A 22,044-nucleotide genomic window follows, 5' to 3' on the forward strand; every position below is an offset into this window, starting at 1 on the left:
GTAAGATGGATGAACAAAGTTACTGACAAAGGCACACCATCTTCAGGGTAATCCTATATGCAAACTTAAATATAAAATCATGGAAACACAGATTACAGGAAATAAAACTCGCCATGATTGCTGGACTGATAAAACGAAAACCTGATGTTCCGCATCTCAGTGACATCAATCAAGTAAAATAAAACCTAGAATCACAACAAAAACAAAGGAGAAAAAATAATTAAGAACAAAGTTAATGGGAAGAACAGTGTTTGAGAGCATGTTCTCTGCAAACGTAATAGAATTAGAAAACATGTACAAAATAAATTTTGAAAAGTTCGCAGGAGACAGGATACAGAAGACAGTTACTAAAGGATAGATAAAAGACAGCATATACATATGCTGTCTTTGTATAAACAAAGGATATTTATTAATAGTTAAGGCAAAGCTAAGTAATATTTGACAGGAGCTCTCAAAATATTCCAAAATGAGCATTTGCAACCTTTATACAACAGTTTTGTTAAACACGACAATTATGGCTGAAATGTTATCAGAAACCCTCAATTTGCTTCAGTTTATCATTTTAAATGGAAAACAAAATGAAAAGTTCACCAGGTGCAAACTAATATTTAGTTTGACCGCTTCTGGCCTGATGACAGCAGCACACTGTGGAGGCATTGAAAAGATCAGTTTCTGAAGATAATCAACTGATAGTTCGTGGTTCCAAATATGAATTATGAAGTTCACGAAGGGTCTTTGGTTTCTTTCTGGCAACTGCAGATTCCACACGATGCCAACAGTTCTCTATAGGACTCAGGTCCGGGCTGTTTCCTGGCCAACTAAGAGTTGTAATGGACCGTTCTTCCAACAATTTTTTTCACCTGTAACAAATGTAAACACATTGCTGTCGAACCTCTAATGCAGAAATGAAGCTAAAGTAACTACAGAAGTGCATACTTACACTTTTTGCCCGACGACAAGGAGCAGAGTCGTCCTGAAAGATGCAATTACTTGGCAGGTTGAAATGATCTCTAATGGTTGGCAGCAGTTTGCCTTCCAATATAGCCAGGTATCCATTGGTATTTACGGAACCTTTTATAAACTGTAGGTGACCTACTCAGCGATACGAAATGCACCCCCATATCATTTGGCTGGTGGGGAATTTCACTGTAGACACCGTACAGTCTGGATGCTATTCTTTACCACGTCTACGGCGAATCGTTTGTCTCCCATCAGAGCAGGTTGAATTTCTTCTCATCCGTGAAAATAACTGACTTCCATTGGTCGGGGGTTCATTTGACATGTTCCTTACATCGAATTAATCGGGCCTTTTTCATTTTTTGTGTGAGGAGGGACTTCTTCTTCTTCTTGGAAATACGGGCTACAAATCCAATTTTTGAAGAGGCATCTTCTGACTGTTACTGCACTTGCTACCACTCCTGTATGTTCTTCCCATTCTCTTTTCAGCTCAGACGAAGAAGCTTTACGGTTTTTAAGGCATACTCGCTTCAAAACGCGGTCTTGTTTTGGCATAAAGACTGGTTTGCGACCGGTTCCTGTTTTCCTATGAGCTGAACCAGTATTCTTGAGTTTGGAAAGAAATCCACTCACTGTCGACTGATTACAAGACACTCTATAAGCAATATAACGGGAAGAACGTCCTTCCTCACGTAAAGCGACAATAGATCTCTTTCTTCGTGGCGTCTACTGTACGTAACTCGCCATCCTGACACAAGCAAGGAATGACTGCAACTCTTGCAGAGCGTGCTTATATAGCTGAAAATAACAGGTGATGCAATATTACGTCATCACCTACGCGTGCCAACCTTATCTGATGCAATCTGTAAGAAATATTGACATATACTTAAGTTATTCGAACGACAATTACAATTTTAAGGGGTGATGAACTTTCTTTGAACACCAGTGTATATATAGATTTTCTAATAAAAGCATTTCATTTCCTTTAAGTATTTTGCTAAGAGCAGTAAGAAAAGATGGGAATATATTAAATTTTATGAAACCAATTTTCTTTTCGCGATAAGGGTACATTATGCCACTCTTTTCCTTAATATTTGTAACATGACAAGGGTGATGTTACAAATATTAAGGAGATATTACCGAATAAAGATATATTAGGTAATAGGTCTCAACCTTAAAAGCAAAATATAATAAATTTTACGTAAAAGAGTGTACTAATTTCTCAAAGTTAGCTCACCTTCCACACGTCCAAGAGGTCAGATTCCAAATCGCACATCACTTCACCATTCTCGTATTTAGGTACGAATTCATCATCGCTCTTATACTAATCAGTGGGGAGAAAACGCGTTGGTATGATTATTCTCTCTTATTTACACAGGGTAAAAATAATGATTAAAAATTGCATACATATAACTTATGTATATTACATTCAAAATAAATGCTTGTAATGCGATATCTAATTTTTATAATTTAATTATAGTCATTAACTCCGACTCCCTTTATTGCAGCTGGTCATTCCATTTTTGTAAAAGGAGATACTTATCCAAAACAGGACTAGTTGCAGTAAGGAAAATTAAGAATTATTTATAAGATAAGGGCAGACGGAATCAGGCTGTCATAGCCGAGTGGTCAAGCGTGCGGGTGCATAAGTATACGTGCCTTGAGTGACCCGGGTTCAAGTCCGTGACTGCTGAATACGGTGCTGTTTCTTGTATTCTCTCTACCTTGTGAACTCCTCTAACCGTGTGGTCGTCCTGGAGTATAAACAGAAAATTTAATTTATAGAACGAAAACCGTATTTATACTAAACGTATCTAACAAAAGAAAACGGAAACATCCCCAATCAAAACTAGATGATTCCGAGGATTTACTTCCACTTGCCCTAATCGTGTCCCAATGGTAAGAGCAGGGGGTACTAATGTCAGTTGCCGTAAGCAAGTATATAATTGCATACCTTCAATCCTTTTCACTCTAATGACCCTTTACAGGGGGTTGATGAGCAAGTGAGTTAACGGCCCCAAGTGTTGCCATCTGCATTTGTCGACTTAAGAATTCATTCAAATAGTAGCCAAACATCAGCATGACGTTTTCTCTTAACAGCGGAGGATAATAAATAAATAAATAAATAAATTTTCTGTTTATACTCCGGAACGACCAAACGGTCAGAGGAGTTTATAAGATACACAGAATACAAGAAACAGCACCGTATTCAGCAGTCACGGGCTTGATCCCCGGTCACTCAAGGCACGTGTACTTATGCACCCGCGCGCCTGACCACTAGGCTACGGCGGCCTGATTAATTAAAAAAAATTGATTTTGTCTTTGCATCATCCAAATAAACCATCATTAACTTTGCAAAAATATTCAACAATATTATTTGTGTCATCATCATCATCAGCACACAAATGAAATACACTACTCTGGCAAAATTCATGGCAAGGCTACAAAATACAACTGATCGATCCTGCACTTTTGCATAAATTGAAGTTATTTCAAGTTAAGGGTGGAGATGTTTAGACTGGATTGCAGAAAGTTTTATTTTAGCCAGCGAGTTATAAATTACTAGAATGAGTTACCTGCATGGCTACAGTTTGGGGAAGTTCAAAGGTCAGCTGGATAATTACCTATGGCAGCGGGAGGAGGAAAACGCATAGGTTGTCTATTTCCTTTTCTCTTATTAATTATTTATTATTATTTTTAATTTTCTTCTTCTTATTATTATTATTTTATTTGTATTATTTTTTATTTTATCATTTTTTATTTATTTCAACAATGATCGCTTACCAAGCCCGTGGTCAGGGAGATCGACGTCACGTCGTTCATTTAAGACATCTCCGAGGAATTAAAACGTATTGATGAAAAAGACCCTCGGAATTGGCTCAGAAATCAGTGAACTAATTTGAACCTACTGATATGCAGTATTTATATTGCTTGTTATATAGACTGTGGATATCATACTTAACAGATAACCTTGTTCTCTAGTTTAATGAGGTATTTATAATAGTTAATTGTTAACTTTATTTTCTTTATGTCATAGTTAAGCTCCTAATATATTACAACTGTCATTTTGTAAAATCTCTAGCTGTACGGCTGTGATGGGATATTCTATAGTATGGTAACTGTATAATAAACATTCCTTACCTGAAATGAAACGGGACTGTGAACCAGATAAAGGTCAAGATAGTCCAACTGTAAGTTCTCCAGAGATTTCTGTATGAAATGTTTAACCAAATGACGACGATGCCCATTAACTGGAAGCTGTTGCAAAGAAAGAAGTTGTCTCATATCAATAATTACCATTTCAGTTCAATATTATTAATTATTGTTTCACAAAAAAGCAACTGAAAAGTGCGGTGAAGTCTATTCGACTTAGTCAATGACTAAACAATTATAAATGAGAAAATTACAACTGCACTTAAAAACTGCAAATCATTCCAATCTTCTTTTGAAAACACCAATTTATGTAAACAAGTTACACTCAGTGTAGTGTATATTTACATGTATTTATCTGAGTATCTGGTAAAGGAAATAAATGATGAAAATATCGAAAGTGGACTTTTAAACCTGTGTTGGAATATTCTTCTATTTCTGGTGCGTGGAAGGGCATTCCAACCCCACCATTACTCTGGCTGAGAAATGTCTCAAAGTTGCTGTTCCATCATGTCCCAGACATACCCAACAAAAATCGAATCAGGGGACCTGCAGGTTAGCGAAAAATGTCGACTGTCTTATATGGGATCGAGCACGCTCCTTTTGGAACAAAGGGCTATGTACGTAATGGAGAAATGGCAAAAGGGCATGCTTAAGTGCAGTTGGTGTGAATACTTTTAACAGAAACCATCGATGAACGTCAAGCATAAGATGGCGTCCGATTTCATAATTCTTAGCGTTTTCGATCTGTATGCCTTTGTTAAACACAGGATAAAAACATTTTTTCTTTCGCCAGGGAGTCAACAAACATCGATATCCAAAAAGAACCACTACTAAAGGAAATCCGTCGCCGTTCCATCTGATTCTACCTTTGCACCACAAAAGTAGCTATACAGTATACGATAAAATGCGATGAGGGGGAGTCAACGGAAGACAAAAAACAAACGTAATCCGTAACTGACAGTCACTATTAAGGCTGTTTCTTGATATTGGAAGTCCTCAAGATGAGTTCTAATTATTTCTAGTAACAGCCTGCAACAAAATATCTTCGTACTCTGACTGGTGCTCCAGAACCCGGATGGTGGTTGTAGATGTGCCCCCTATTCACTGATGCCAACATCAACCAGCTGCCTAAGACCTTGTTCAACAGGAACAGTAATTTTCCAGGTGGCCCAGCCAGCCTCAAGGAGCCAGACTGTGCAGTGATCCCATTCAAACTTATGCAATTGGATAAAATTCAAATTTAGGTAGACTGGACCCAAGCGGGAATATTTTTTAGAGAAGTCCTGCAATCACTGCTCGTCGGTAAATCTGCCCTTGGCTGGATATACACTTTCCATAAATATGGTCTGGACATCTTGCCTTTCTGAAAACTGACTCACCAATGTTGTCGTTCTTCTTTTGCAGCTAATAATAGCACGAGTCTTACTGACCACTCCAATGGCTTTCTGTACTGCTTATTTTTACTTCAAACATAGAGCTTGTTTGATAATTTGCATATGTCATCACGACATGCAGGTGTTTTCAGAAAGTTCCTTTAACTCCTTTAGGATGGCGTAAGTTTTCTGACACTGAACTTTTTTAAAAACAATGCGTTAAGAGAACTATAAAAATTTTCGCTGCTAATGCTAGAAAATGACAAAATTATGTAAAGTAGCACATTATAAAAGAAAGTATAGTGCAAGTAATTTAGATATAGAAAAGAATTAAATTCATAATTATATTTTAATATTTTTATTAATCTTAAAATTAAATAAAAATTTAAAGTTTTCAATTTTAAAACACTGTAAACGAATTCACGAAATTAGCTCATATTTTGAATTCAATGTGCAGGAATTTTCGATAGTTTATTTATTTTTATACCTTTAAAGCTATTTTCTTAATGTGAAAATCTGACTAATATTTTTATGAATGAAATTCATAAAAATATAATTAGTAATTAGTCATAATTCACATTAAAAACTAATTATGAAAATACAAAAATTATAATTTAAAATTACAACAGAAACTTAAATATTTAATTTTCATTAAACCCGTGAACAAACTGAAATCTCGAAATAAAACAGACACAGAAATGAGAAAAGTATGGTATTACATTTAAAATATAACAATAGTTGGTTCTCTTATGATAAACGTGAACAATTTACCTTGGTCACGATGAAAAGATCTTCACGTTTCACTTTACCCTGGTCGAAAGCTTTCTTCAGAGCTTTACCAATATCGGCTTCATTCCGATACATATAGGCCGTATCGATGTGCTTGTAACCTGCGTCCAAAGCTGCCTCAATAGTTCTGTCTATTTCTTCAGGTGTGGACTAATAAAAAATGAAGTTAGGACTATCACAAAATGGACAGCATGATGTATAACCAAAAATAACTATTTTTTCCCTTTGATTCAATAATTGTGCACACGATATATGTTGAGACAAAACGAATAAGTATTTTCTACAAATGATTCGTAATACAATTATTGCTGTTGGCAGAGGAATCGTATACAATTACACATTTCATGTGGAAAAGAGTTTTGCGAATTCGAACGAGGACGGTGGTAGGATATCATCAACAGATCGTAGTAAAAGGCAAATTTCGCAACTTATCTTCAACATTTCAAAGACTTCCATCTCGAAAGTTGACATTTCGTTTCTACTTTAATATTTAGTATTTTGTTTTCCCAGTCTACGTTCAACTGGCGATATCAATTGAACATCGAAAGGAGGAACTCACCTGTTTTAACATAAGAAATTTAAGTACGAGACACATTAGATATATTTAAGGTTCCCAACCCTTTTAGCCGCGTTCTCAAAATGTGTGAAGTGCCTATCGTCTGCACATAACAAATGGACTCCCTGTAGGCATATTTTCATGAAATATTGGATTTGAGTCTTTTAGAAAGATCTGTCGAATTCAAATTTATTTAAAATTGGAACAGCAGAAATTCAGATTGTTTTGTTTTTTTTTTCCTCAAAAAACCTTGAGTTATACATATACAGTGAAACTTCCCTTTAACGGACAGCCATGGGGAACGAAAATGTGTCCGTTAGAGAGAAGTGTCCGCTAACAAGAAGTCTGAGGGAGAAAAAAAAAAAAAAAGATAGAAAGAAAAATCGTTAAACGTTTAATGTAAAATTAAATTAAAATATATACAGATTTTGAACAATATTTTTGTAAATAATATGTATACAATTGTGCTATGCATATTATGACTTTATCTTAAGAAAAATACATACAGTAATCACTTATTTTCTTCTGCACCTTCTTCCGGCTGATAATTTTGTTTTCAACATTTGTTTGGAGTGAAGAAACCATCGAAAGTCCTTCAGTATCTTCTTCAGCGGCGAAAAACATTTTTAAACGATTGATTTGTATGAGCGTTTCTTCTATTTTCATCGGTGGTTCGTCGTTAATATGTTCTTCGACAGAATGACCTCCTTCCATTTCTTCATCCTCATGAGGAACTTCTTGAAAAATATCGATGATAATGTCGTTGATATCTAGAGCACCATCTTCTGTAGTGAGGTTTGAGTCTATATCTTTGTAGCCAGGGTCACTTGTAGCGGAAGTATCGTACATTATCAATAGATGTTGAAGTTCTTGTTCTTCTTGGTGCTCCACATTGCTGTTCACAACTTCAATTTTTGCGTTTGAGAAGCCAGACTTTACAAAACAGTTCACGACAGTTTGTTTTCTAATTGCGTTTACTGAAGAGGAAATCCATTGAATCGCATCTAGGATGCTGATTTTCTTTGCAAGGTCACTCGAACATGTTACATCGTTCATGTTTGCAATGAGATGTCTTAAAACACGTTTTCTGTAGTGAAGTTTAAATTTTTTTATTATCCCTTGATCCAAGGGCTGACAGTCTGCAGATGTGTTTGGTGGCAGAAAAACGATTTGAATGTTGGACAATTCAATGTGCGGGTGAGATGCAGCATTATCCATGAAAAGAATAATTTTTCTGTTTTGACGAATCATGTTTTGGTTAAAGTGACTTATCCATTCGCTCATGATATCTCGTGTCATCCACGCTTTTTATTAGACTTCCAGTCAACATCCAAAAGATTCAACTTTATGCCCTTGAAACAACGAGGATTTTGTGGGTTTCCTATAACAAGAGGTTGTTCAAAGTCTCCCAGCATATTTGTAGGCAATAGTACAGTCAAGCGTTCCTTAGAAATTTTTCCGCCCTGGCACTTTTCGTTTTTTAGACTCATTGTGTTTTCAGGAAGAGCTTTAAAAAACAACCCTGTTTCGTCACAATTGTAAATATCCTTAGCTTCAAAATCACGACATAAATCTTCCAATTTGACGGTCCATTCTGTTAGAACCCCCAGTATCAACAGATCCACCTTCACCACTTACGGTTTTCCAAGAAATTTTATGCCGAGTTTTGAACTTGTCTAGCCATCCCACAGAAGCTTTGAACTCATTTAGTCCCATAGATTTCGCAACCTCCAAAGCCTTTTCCCTAATAATAGGCCCATTAATGGGAATTTTTTTAGCACGCGCGCGACAAATTTGAAGTACAACAGTTTTCGGGAATGATTTTGAACCTGATCATTTACGTGTTGCCAAAATTGTTTGAGCAGTTCATTTTTTTTCTTTAGGATGTCGCTTACCTGCGTCTTCCCGATTTTGAATTTTACAGCGAGATTGCGAACACTATTTTTTTGCCGATCATACGCATTAATGAGTTCGACTATCTTTTAAAGTTAAATGTTTACGAGAAGACATTGTGCACTTCACACGACACTGAACAAAACTGAAAACTGAAACTGAAAAGCCGACTATATTCCCCCCCCCCTCCCTGCACACACCGAATTCATCAGAAGTTTTACACGTGCCTTAAAATTCTTGAAAAAGGGTTTAGAACAGCGACGTAAACCTTGATAAAATTCAGAGAATCGGAAATAGAAAATAAACACAGGATTGAGGCAATACGTGGAAGAAACGTTCCTAGAAAAAGGGCCGTGAGCTCGCCCGCTGTCCGTTATGGGGAGATCAAATTAAGTGCTAATCTAAACGAAACAGTGCAGATTGCCTGTCCGCGTCCGTTACAGAGAATGTCCGCTAGACAGAAGCTGAAAACACGTTAAAACCAATGGAGGTGAGTTGGGGAATTTGAAAATGTCCGTTGTAGAGAGATGTCCGTTAACGAGAGGTGTCCGTTAGAAGTTTCACTGTATACAGACGGAGCACTGCAGATGCTTAAGAATTACAACACAGGAAAAAGTTGGGTCGACACCAAATTTTCAGAGTATGTTCTGTTAGTCCTGGGAATAATTATATTGCGATTAATTCTGATTCCAAAGCCAAAATCTCTTCCCTGGTAGAAACCTATGTATAGTTTCAGATGGTTGGGCAGTAGTTTGGGCAAGAAAAGTCAGATAGACACCAAATTATCAGCGTATAGTTCATTGGTCGCTGGGAAGGTTTTGAGTACATTTCTGACTGCATAATCTTCACTTTATTCAGAAAGAAATCTAAATATGTACACGGGATTTCATAACAAATCGGCAACCCTACTTTTAATTATATTTTTAAAAAAAGGCTGATCATCGATTAACAAAAATAAGGTCTACAATATAAAAAAGGAGCGCAATAAAGACTTGGGCGAAAGAGAATATTTTGTATCTGCATACCCGTCATATTGCTAATTCATTGCTACAGTCAGCCATAAAAATACAATACCCGCTGCTTCAAAGGCTGATATGTAGCTGGCTTAAACTAAAATTCATTCCAGTAAGCAGGCGGATTATCACAACTAGTGATGCCAAATCCTATAATCCTGTTACTGTATGCACTCCGATTAACTTTAATGTTTCATTTAAGCTGCTTGAAGATGCGGTTCTCGGAAATCAAGCCATCCGCGTTTAATATGCAAGCATTCGAAGGTAGGTTATGCATATGTTAAGCGCCAAAGCAAACTTCCGGCTGCTTTGGGCTTAATATACGTAAGGCTATGAGGAGTAAGTACACTGAATGATCACTGAATTATGACGACCCCTATGAAAACTGAATGCGACTCGTTGACCACGTGCGGCACGAGAGTGCGCAGTTAGTCGACCTACGTAGCATAGATAAGGTGTCAGTGGTTCAGTAGGTAGTAAAATTCCAAGCTTGATGGGTAAAAGGAAGGATTTATCGGACTTTGATAAAGGACAGATTGTGGGTGCTCGATGAGCTCGACGATTCAGACTGAGTCCCCACCAATAGTGTGAGAGGATGGTAACAATAAGCACCCTGCTTAATGTGACGGCACGTTTGCAAAGCATTCCAATGTTGTCAGTGGGTGTCGCTTAAACGATGGATTTTTCAGATGGCTATACTGAATAAAAATCGAATGGACTCAAGTCCCAGGAGCCGGCAGACCACGAAACGGGACTACTGCACGGTCTAACTATTTATTAAGAAAATGTTCATCGAAATAGTCTCTGACTATACGACTAAAATGATGCAAAGCGCCATCATACATAACCCACATAAGAAAACGGAAAGCAAAAGAAACTTCACCTGGTAAATCGTTCCTTAAAAAATCGGAATAGGATTCTGTGTTAATTTTCAAGGCAAACTAAAAGAGTTACTGCCGATTAAGCAGTCGGAAATAATTCCTGCCCCATGCCTTTATACTAAATTGAAACAGCTAATTAAACTGAACGTTTACTTATCTCTTGATGCCATTTGCAAAAGGCTTTTAATTTTTAGGCCAGTGAGTATACACACATTTGTTCTGGTGCTCCGCCTAAATCAGGGAATACTTTGTGGTGCTCAGAGATCTCCTAAAAGTTGAGAAACACTGGTCTGTACAATCGACTGGAATAACGTAAGGCGATTTGGCTAAACTGGCGTCGGTGTATTTTTTGATGGTTGTGCTTTTTACTAAATAAGACATCTCGAATGACAATTAATGGTAACTGAACTGTTTCTTGCAATCTAGAAATTGTTCATTCGCAGGGTTTGCGTGTAACTCTGAAAAAATGCCAAATTGCCTAGTTTTTATTATAGAATGAATGTTTCCAGTAAATGGCAAAAACTACAGACTTCTTAATCTTTGAAATACTCAGACTAGCCTCACGACTAATGTTTCTATTTATATGAAATATTCCCTTTCATTTACTTGGAAAATGAGAAAAAATCTAGAAACAACAATTTTCAATATTTTTCAACAATTTTCTGAAAATTTCGTGCTGTTAGGCACGAATAAGTGGCTAAGTCGAAAACATGGCACCTAATTAACTTTTAGTATCATAAATACTAAATGTTGCACCGGTCCTTTTTATCATCTTTTCCCCATACTAAGTAGGTGTGACATCTTGAAATCATATGAACAAGCGGCTTTCGAAAAGAAGATAAGGATGTTTGCGTCTTCATTTACTGGTTACGATGGATTCAAAAAAAAAAAAATTGAATTTGCTAAAAATCAACTATAGAGGACGCTTTATAAATTTATGAGAGAGCGAGAGAGAAATCAATGGCTGCAACGAAACGCAGGTCGCATAGATAGTCAGGAACTAAAGAAAGAAAGAGTGGCATGTAATTTATTGCGTGATGGAAAGAATAAAGTTAAAGTACACTTAGAGAAGATGACAGTACGTACTTGTAATGAGTCAATCGATGATTGCACAATGACACAATTTACAACATAATACACGACAGGTCAAATTTCGAACTAATTTTTTAGTTAAAATTCCAAGATCCGGCAAGGAAGAGATTTCGGGGTTAGGCTGTAACAGCGCCCATATCCCCAGGCCAAAATAAATAAATAAATTAATTAATTTAATTAATTTATAAATTAATTTAAAATAAAATAAAATGTCTTCAGACAGTTTACATTTTAAATCAAAAATCAGTGTCACTTTTTTTATTATTTGTATTGGCAAATAATGCAAAGAAGCAAGCTTATACAGAATCGGGGAAAAAAAAAAAAAAACTTCTCACATCGTCTGTACATCCCTTCTCTAATAATTCGTTTAATTTTTTTCTTGAATTTATTTAAACTCCCGACTTCCACAATACCAGATGGTATTGTGTAACGTCATTTTTGGTTTTCTACTTTAATATTGATGGAACGGTTAGAAAATCAAACATTATGAAATCAAGTTGTAATAATAAGCCTTTGTCTTAAAATGAGCTACTGGTTCCACAGGGCATTATGGTGCACAACTAAGATCAAGTTTTCTATGAAGGACAGAAACGATGACGATGCTGTTTTATGTAACTCGTTTCCATTTGATAAAGCCAAGTAATTTACTGCAAAGGACTTTTATACACACCAAACTGTAGTGCTTCCTGTTTGGCAAGTGTGTGACACATACATGCACCGCTGCATCTGCTTCAGGGCCGGAACTCCTGAAGCAGATGTAGTGGTACATCCCCTTCCTACATTGGAGGGCGTGTACTGTGCAGGCTTATAATAGAATTTCAATAATTCCGACTTCTAATTAGAAATTCGCACAGACTTTAAGGTTCAAGATTGCAGTTAACTCCTGTCTTCTGCTGAAGCAATTAAGTGACCTTAGCTATGGCCAAGAACGCTCGCTCCATCTCTGAAACGCTAACATAATCGGTCGTATACTTCGGTGACTATAGGTACCCATATCAGTAGAAGATACACTGTAAGGACCTGTCCTTACAACTGTTAAAAAAAATGAGGGTTATTGATATTGAAAAAATTATTAAGGAATATTAACACAGACAACCATTTGAAATATATATGGTCAAAAACTAATAACTGAAAGTGTGTAGGATAATTCGGATAAGTCAAGGTTTAATTGTGCTCGTTTGGACTATTACCTTAAGCTAGAGGAAGATTAACGTAGCAACGGGGGGGAAGCGTTTCGAACACGCGATACAATAGGAAACACTGATGGAGCAGACCGTAGTTAATGAGCTCAGATCAGAGTTAACATTTCGCCCTAAAGAACAATGAGCTGAAACAAAAATAAATAAGATAGAGATGGAGCTCAGTAATGGAGGTATTCATGATATTTAAGTGCACACTTTAAAATTTCACGGGGGCAATTAACGACAGGTGTATCAAGGCCAATACAGGGCATAGCTGGGCAAACACAAAGACGATCTAGAAACTCCAAAATTACAGGAATTTCCAGTTGCCTTTCTAAAATATTCTAGGAATTGCTGGAAGCAAGTAGCCCTCTCTAAAAAGGATGGAAGACACGCCCTCGAAGAGTATTGGAGACGAATGGGAATCACAGGGGAAGGGATGTACTGGTCAGCAATTGGTCTGAACGAAAAAGCGCAGGAAATTTTGAAATCCAGAGTGAGGAGAAGGAGAAGTTTTTTTGGAGTAGTCTTTGGAAGTGCGTAGAGGAAGACCGTCGTGTGAGGTAGTTTTCGGAAGTGCGTAGAGGAAGACAGTCGGGGGGCAGAGTCGTTGCTGAGTTTGGGGAGATGGTTTAGGAATGGGAAGGAAATTTTCTTTGTGAGAAATTTCGTAAGCCTAAAGTTGGGAAAATAAATGTGTCCATGTGGAAGAAAGAATATTCTGCAGTAGCCAGTGTATACTACAGCAGTGTGAGAAGCCGACAAAATTCATAGCGAAGGAAGAAGAGTGCCCAAGGAAAATCCTAGAGAACGCCGTAAGAAAAGGACCCTTACTCAACTCAACAGCGCAGTGCCTATGGGAGAGCGAATCTCAAGTAAATTGATGCATTCCATGGACGAGCAACCGCCCGCCTCCTAGTCTACGCCGTTATGCTGATGGTTATGGCAGCCCTGAATAGGAAAATCACTTGGAAACTGAGTAAGTGATAGTTCAGTAAGAAACAAAACTTAAGTTTATAAAGGAAGGACTCTAGAAGAAATACCTAATCTATAAGAGAAAGTTAAATGTAATTGTAACCATGCCCACAGAACTGTAGTGAAATTAAGTGTAGGTTTTTAAGATAAAGATTTATAAATGGGTAGAAAGGATACTTTGAGATAATAGTTGATTTTGAGGGAATGACAAAGTAGGTAACAAAGGATTGTAGTTGATTATGAAATTATAGCGAATTTGGATTTATAGAGAGTATAACACAGAGTGATAGTAACTGTTTTAAATGGATAAAACGCTGATAGAGTGCCCTGCTAGTTAAAGGATTATAGGATTAGATACGGGAAAACGGTTAATTACTATTGTTGATTATGAATGATGAACAGGTCTGTCTGTAGTTGAGGAAAGGATTTGCTAACTGAGATATATTTATATATATGTATGTATACGTGGTGATTTTGGAAAGGGATATAAATATGTATATATATATAGCTACTTAAAATTGTTTGTTGCCATGCTGGAAGCCACTTGTAAACCTACTAGGACAGTTGATTGGTCGGAAAACTCATGTAAGGATCATAAGATGTAATGACTCTTAGATCCGTTAGAACCCAAGGATGAGACACACGAAGAAAATAATGATATATATATATGTATGAAAACTCTGTAGTTTGAATTACAAAGATATACACAGATAAAGCCTAACGGCCTAAAAAAGCTACACATATTAAAGTTCACAGTCAATCGTAGCTATTGATTGGAAATGTATATATATTGTCAATAAATATTATTATGTTTTGGTACTTAAGAGTCTGTCAGTCATTTTGAACTTCAGCCAATCCAGAGGAAAAAAAATATTGAGACCCCCCTTAGAGTCTAGAATCTTCTGGGAGACAAACAAGTCAGGTGTAAAGTGGGAGGGGACTAAACGGGGGGCACAGTAGAGTACAGGGAATAATTTAATAAGCCCTTATAGCATTGTGGAACAGGTTAAAAAAAAAAGAGGATATTTATAAAGGAAATTATTTAAATAAAGTAAATAACAATAAGTAATAAACATATAAAAATAACCCCCCCCCACAACAGTAGACTGTCGAAATAACGGCATTCCAAATAATGGAACATTCAAGCTAACGATGATTGAGATCGGATGTTTACATACAACGCAGATGTCTTGAAGTGCCAAACAAAAAGAAAACGCCAAGTAACGTGATGCCTGTATTTTTTATGTTTTCGCCATTTTGAAAGTGAATTCTGTATCGATATCACAGATTATACCGCTGTTTTACATTTATTTTAAATTAAAAACCCCTCATTATGGCTGTTGAAATAAGCCTCATAGAGAGAATCAAAAAAGGACAACATTAAAGCTTAGTGACAAACTTGATATAATCCAAACTATTTTCTTTTCATTAGGGTCACCCGGAAATTTAATTCATATACCCATGTGTATTGCGTATTTAAATCGCGTGTGTTCTCTGGTCGAATTGCCTGTTTTGCGACAAAACCTCAGTTCCCAGGAGATAAAAATCTTGCTATGTACGCCTGAGTCCAACTAACTCAGCAACGGAGTGAAAAAAAGCTCATCATCGACGGGATTCGAACCCAGGCCTTTTCCACCCAGTATGAGGAAGAAGGTGACGATACTACTGTGCTTCACGCGCAGACTAAACTTGATACAATAAAGAAAATAGAACGAAGCGTAAGTAGAAGAATATTAATGGCAGAATATAAAATTGGATCGTCAACATGTTTGTGTTTTTTATGTGCAGTTCATAAAATTGCATTCTTAATCTCCTTATATCTTATTTAGCCTCATTATTTCTGCATTAAATATACTAAAAATAAAACTTTCTAGATAACGAAAAAATCGAAATAGCGGCACCTTGAATTCCCGAAGGTGCCGTTATTCTCAAAGTCTACTATACATTCAGTTGCTGTTCATAAATGTGTGGAAATGAGACATTTGGTTTTCCTGCATGTTGTATTTCTTGAAAAAGAAGACGTTCAAAAATAAAAAATAAGAAAAAGCAATGAAAAGGACTCAGTTATCTTACATGAATTTGTTGCGTTAACAAGCGAACCAAAAACAATAAAATTGACACTGTATTTGAAATGCTTTCTCATACCAATTTCAACTGACTAATAACTGTTGTGATTTTTCCCACAACATTTTTTTTTTTTTTTCTTCTCTAACCCAGTGCCGAAAACGATATGAAAGTAAAATTTGCCTTCATATTTTCCTTCGTCTTTGCTCCTTTTCAAGAAGCTCAATGTCTGTTTTCAGATCAAGTCTCCATACCTAGGCACAGTATTCCAAATGCTGTCTTACAATTGCCTTATACAATAGGATTATGACCTCCCTGTCTCTACAGGATATTGTTCGATAAGCCATCGATAGGACATCACGGGCTTTCCTGGTCGCCTGTTTACACTACTCAGAGAACTTCATATTGGCCCGTATCGTAAACACCAGATCCCTTTCTTCCTCAACTATTTCTAATTTAACCCTAAAAAGATTATAAGTTATTTTGGAGTTGCTATTCTCCAAGTGTAACATCATGCATTTTGTTGCATTAAAACATAGCGGCCACCAGGGGCGGATTAAGGAGGAAATAGGCCCCGGCCATATTTAAATTCGAGGCCCCCTGTAATATATAACTTGAAAGTAAAACGGAAACAGAGAATCCCTTGTCGCTGTTTACTTTCAATTTGGGCGGTTGACCCCAGACGAAGTCACCTAGATTGTGGGTAAGCAACTATAACTTTTCTTTTTATCCTTTTGTGTACATAGCAGCAGCAGCAGCAGCAGCAGCGGAACACCTTGCTATGCATTCTAACTCTTTCCTTAATCTTGGTGGTAAGTATTTAATATGTGATACGGGGAGCATCAATAGTAAATTTTCTGTTATTCATCTACACCTTCATTCCCAGCCCATTCAGAGTAGATTGTAAAGTGCATATTGGTTTGAAGGAAGATCATTCCCCTCTGGAAACTACAAAACGCATTTTCTTAATAAAAAAAATATATTTTATTAGAAACAAGAAATTTACATTCCGAATTGCAAGTACAGCGGATTAATGATACATAAATACTCAATAATACAATCAATAGTACAGTAGCGTAGCTACCCTTTTTCGGGCCCGGAGGCAAAAAGAACACGTTCGGGCCCCTACTTAATTAATGAAAATTGCAAAAACAGGAAATAGCCAAAGGCGCCGGGCCCCCTAAAGGTCCCGGGCCCGGAGGCAATTGCCTTGCCTGCCTACATGGTAGCTACGCCACTGCAATTGTAATTGTACGCCATTGGCCTCCTTTCAGCATCACTTCAACAGATTCTTGTGTTGTCCATCCCCGATTCAAGCAAGTATCCTGGACAAAGCGGTCCTCATTCTAAACGCCCATTTGAAAATCCGTCAATCAGCTGTTGCCTAAAGGGAGAAAACAATCCGTTATTAGTAAGTCGGATCCGTAGACGGAGTTGCCCTTCTTCCGTCTTGAATAAGCCCACCCTCCGCTCTGTTCTTACAATGCAACAACTTTTCGGTTTGTCTCCTTAACTATCCTCCCGAGGAGCTCATTTGATGGTCACGTTGGGTTTCCACTATGCAGCACCCCGTGTGGTAATAATGACTGTGCTCTCCATCCTCCTCAAGGGCATCATCCGTACAGAGGTTTTTGTGTGAAAACACAAAACCCCTAGGCTAAGAGGGCCGTAGTCGCATTACAATTAACACTATATGTTCTAAATAATTCCAGAACTAGGGGTCATAAATTCAAATTACAGGGCTTGAGGTTTAAATTAAATTTTTGGAAGTTTTCCTTTAGCCAGCGAGTCGATTGCTGGAACAGTTGCCCTCGGAGGTAGTTGAGGCTGGCAGTTTGAATAAATTCAAAGGTCAACTGGATAGTCACCTGTATGAGTAGGGATGCACATAATTTGTGTTTTCTTATCTGCTTGTTTTTTTTTTTTTTTTTTTTTTTGCCCGTGCAGCGAAAGCCAGTGGTTTCCTTGCACTATATGGCGAATACTGTTATTCTTACAACGAGTGAATATAAAATATTTAAAAAAAACACGAAGAAAAATTTATATTAAAAATTCCATATTAAATGAAATAAATTTAGGCAACCCAAGTCCTTAAGACACAATTCGTCCGCAATTTTTATTAACATATTTTTAGTTCATTATGGAGTCATCGATACAATTCATTATCAATTTGAAATTTCCATTGTAGCATCATAAACTCAATTATTGCAACACTATTCAATTTTCCCTTCCCTATCCTCAATTTAATACCTCACCTTACGTCATGTGCTTGTTCCAAATTATTTAATTCTAATTTTCACAAAATTATTACATTTATATCCTACACAAAACTCTACATATTTTTATTAAGAACACATTTTTCCATTCTGAAAACACTTAACTATGTTTTATTCTAACTTGATCCTTATTTTTACCTAACTTGATCCTTATTTTTACCTTAATAATTGACACTGCATTGGGACTACCTTGTCCATACTATATAATAAAAAAAAAAAAAAAATTGCAGCCATTATCAACCCACTGCAAGATGGAAGCCTCCTCAACAATTCATGCTGAGAGAAATGGACCATAATCTGCCACCCTGGTCCAGTGCGGATTGGCAGATCGACCGTATTTAGTAGTCAGGGGCTTGAACCCCAGTCTACTCAAAGAGCGTGTACCACTGCACTCCCGCCCCTGACCACTCGGCTACGGAGGCCTTGTGCTAATTTCATTTTTTTTGCTTTTTGGCCTTTCACCTTTCTTCTGCTACTATGGACAAGTATAGAAACGCAGTTTCTGATACATGGTCAGGTGTAGTCCTTGTGCTAAAGCACGGAGGCCTTGTGCTAATTTCATTTTTTTTTTTGCTTCTCGGCCTTTCACCTTTCTTCTGCTACTATGGACAAGTATAGAAACGCAGTTTCTGATACATGGTCAGGTGTAGTCCCCTAATGAAATACCTGACCATGTATCAATATTTACTTTAGCTGACATCAGATGCTGCATATTTGCCGTACCTGTATTCGACTTTTATCAAAGTATGTCCACCATATCTGATGACATGGTGCTTTACCACTTTTTATTTTATTTGTATAAAATTTCACCTTATTATTGATAATTTTACTTTACAGTTCACTCACCTCCTATTGGCTTTGCAATTCAGACAATAATTTTCTTAACTCATCATAACTTTTAAGACATTAACATTCTTTCACCTTTTACATATCTACTATAATTCTTTTTCTACTGTCCTTACCCTTCCAGTCATTGGCACTTTGTGTAATTTTCACCTCCATCTATGCATACTTTATCTAATATATCTATTCATACATACTTATATATACTTTTGCATTCTTTAATGCTGCTTTGCGCTTTTAGGTGCATCTGTCATACCTGACTTATTAACTCTTCATCAACTGAAACTTTTTATTATTTATTATTAGCCATGTGATGTGGTGCAAGGAAGCCTGAGGCTTATGCTGTACCAGCCAAAAAAAAAATTTCTGTATTACCCTGAGAGAGAGAGAGAGAGAGAGAGAGAGAGAGAGAGAGAGAGAGAGAGAGACAGAGAGATAGAGAGATCGTACTTAAAAGTACGATTCAATAAACCCACGCGGCATGCTGCCAGGGGTTTCATATGAAAAGTAATATAATAAGATATAGTAAGAAGATAATATAAAAATAATAACAATAATAATAACAAAATGTCAAAATTAAATCAATAAAGGAACAGAAAACCCGTGAACCACTTCTCCATACAACTAGATTACAGGAATTCGTAGTTCACAGAATAGAGTGACACAGATCGAGTTTCCTCACAGTTCACAATTCAAATTCGTCCCCCTACTGAGTGGGGAGCAGATCACATGCTTTTATTAAGATCGTTCTCGTGTACTGCTTGTCGCAGGCAAGCCGACACAGATCAACGTCCAACGATTGCATAATTGTCAGAATTTATGTGGGAAGAAATCTTTTAGTCATGTGCAGTCTCCCATGGGCCGAGCACAACTGTGGCCTTTTCTCTCGGCGCAGGAGGAGGAACTCTCCAACAGATCACGTCCCAAATGTTGGGAGGGGAATCTTTCCCGTGAGCATTTTCACAGTGACGGTTAGTCGTCTCTGTTCCATCTTCACTGACAATCGTTCCAGACCGAGAGCCGTGGCCATCGGTGTAGTCCGCTGCTGTGAAGGTAACCGTGGCTTCTATGTGATCTATTTGAATAGACAGAACTCGGCTGCAATACAGTGGTTTTCAAGTAGTTTTGGTCGCGGAATCCCAAATTTCTACTCCGTAGTGGACGCGTTGGTAAACGGCGGTCTGAGTGTATTTTTTGAAAGTTCAAATTGGGTATTCAACCTTAACAATAAGCCAAAAGACGTTCAAGGTTTGCTTTGAAAATTCAAGTTTAAGATTTGAATTTCTAGACAGCTCCGCAAATTCTTCCTTAACATTCAATGAGAGATTACCTCTTCTAACTATCTGCGAGATTACCTCTTCTATCTATCTGAGAGATTACCCCTTTTGTCTGTACACTGAACGGGTTGGACACCCAGTGTATAATAATTTTAATAGTTCTATAATAAATATTTAATTTACTCACGTTACCAAAGTTTGCTGCAACCCCAGAATCTTTTTTCGCGACCCCCGGAGGAGTCGCGACCCACAGTTTAAGAACCGCTGGTCTACGTAAGCAACCGGTGGGCGGAACCTAGACCTGCCTACCACCTGTAATCGCAAAAATTCATGGGATTTTTAGAAATTGGAATATTGTATGTTTCTACGTAAGTTTACTTAAAAGTAGGCCAGTATGCTTTTAATATTAGTCTATAACTGCTCATATAAGCAATTCAAGAATAACATAAACGTTTGAACAGATTAAGAAAATGTGATAAAAACACACACACACAGCTAGACAGAGTTGGATTACGAACAGACTACACCGAGCGGCTTTGCACCAGTTTCTGTAACCTACGCTCAATTCACAAATTACCGATAAATTCTCTTCAAAATGAATCATCAAATTCCTTTTTGGAGAGAATTTATTCATTTTGGAATGAATGCACGAACGTCACCAGATAATATTCTAGGGCGAGAGGGGAAAGCAGCATTTTGAAGGTCCGTGTCTGTCAACAATAATTTAGCAAAAGTAATGAATAATGCAGTGTTCTCAGAAGGCTGGAGGGAGGGGCAAGTATTAGTACTAGATACACGACGTGCTATCCGTTCCCCTCCCTGACAGCTTTTCCAACGAATGCATAATTAATATTAATTGCAGTGTTTAAGAGGAGCCTTCCCCCATGATCGCATCAAGTGCCTCCCATAGACGCATGATTAATATTAATTTGTGTTAAGACACATTACTCGGATGTAGGTTCACTTTGAAATCGACTGCCTCTGAAAACATAAGAATGACAAGTACGTCATATTTGAGTAGTGAACGGTTTAACTTTGCAGTGTGCACCCCCACGATCAATTACAGATTAGAAGAGGCCACAACTTCCGCTCTCCCACAACGATGAGGCTTCTGCGTTACGGTTCTTACAGTTCTTCCCATAATGCAAAGTTTACAAAAAGTATAATCAGTTATATCCAGGTTTATATTTCATATTGAAAGTAAAAATTTTACCTACTTGCCATGTTCCTATTCCAATAACCGGCATTTGAGCTCCAGTGTTAAGTTTAATAGACGCAGCCATGTTGTATGGAAACTCTTGACAGACGTCTATTGTAGAAACAAACGAGACGCTTTAGTAGGCAGGACAAAATGAACAGTTAGCTTTAAATGTATGGCCTTGAGAAACGAGCTGGTAGTTGTCGAAAATACCGCCCTTTTGTCAAGGTAGTAGTACCACTCACCTGTCAGTATGATATCTTTTCATTTATTTATTTATTTTGTTTTTTAACATTATCTCGTACCGAGAAGACGATAATTATAAGCGATTACCGCACTTAAGCGATACCAGGAAGTGATACTCGAAAATATATTTCTGATATGTAAAAAATATTAATTATCCATGATCATTTTTGATTTAAAAGTCAAACGAATAAAAGGAAATCGATTTTGCATTCAGGCTAGTTGTGCGCCACTCCGATAAAGCGAGTACTTGTAGGCAGAATATTTATTATTAGTTACG

The 22,044-nt window shown here is 37.1% G+C and overlaps 1 protein-coding gene across 1 annotated transcript in view; it reads right to left on the minus strand.

The window, feature by feature from the left end:
* Window positions 1-21,688, minus strand: part of LOC150081893 (aldose reductase-related protein 2-like) — a 39,712-nt gene extending 18,024 nt beyond the window's left edge. The window contains exons 1-4 of the mRNA XM_090378961.1: window positions 21,541-21,688; window positions 6,255-6,422; window positions 4,099-4,215; window positions 2,195-2,281 (exon numbers count right to left, since the gene is read on the minus strand). Coding sequence (XP_090235087.1) covers window positions 2,195-2,281; window positions 4,099-4,215; window positions 6,255-6,422; window positions 21,541-21,606 — 438 coding nt within the window. The 5' untranslated portion in view covers window positions 21,607-21,688. The remainder of the gene's footprint in view (window positions 1-2,194; window positions 2,282-4,098; window positions 4,216-6,254; window positions 6,423-21,540) is intronic.
* Between the last annotated feature and the right edge of the window lie 356 nt (window positions 21,689-22,044).

The sequence above is a fragment of the Mastigoproctus giganteus genome, chromosome 8, assembly GCF_048544385.1.
Source record: "Mastigoproctus giganteus isolate SK-2022 chromosome 8, ASM4854438v1, whole genome shotgun sequence".
Taxonomy (NCBI): domain Eukaryota; kingdom Metazoa; phylum Arthropoda; class Arachnida; order Uropygi; family Thelyphonidae; genus Mastigoproctus; species Mastigoproctus giganteus.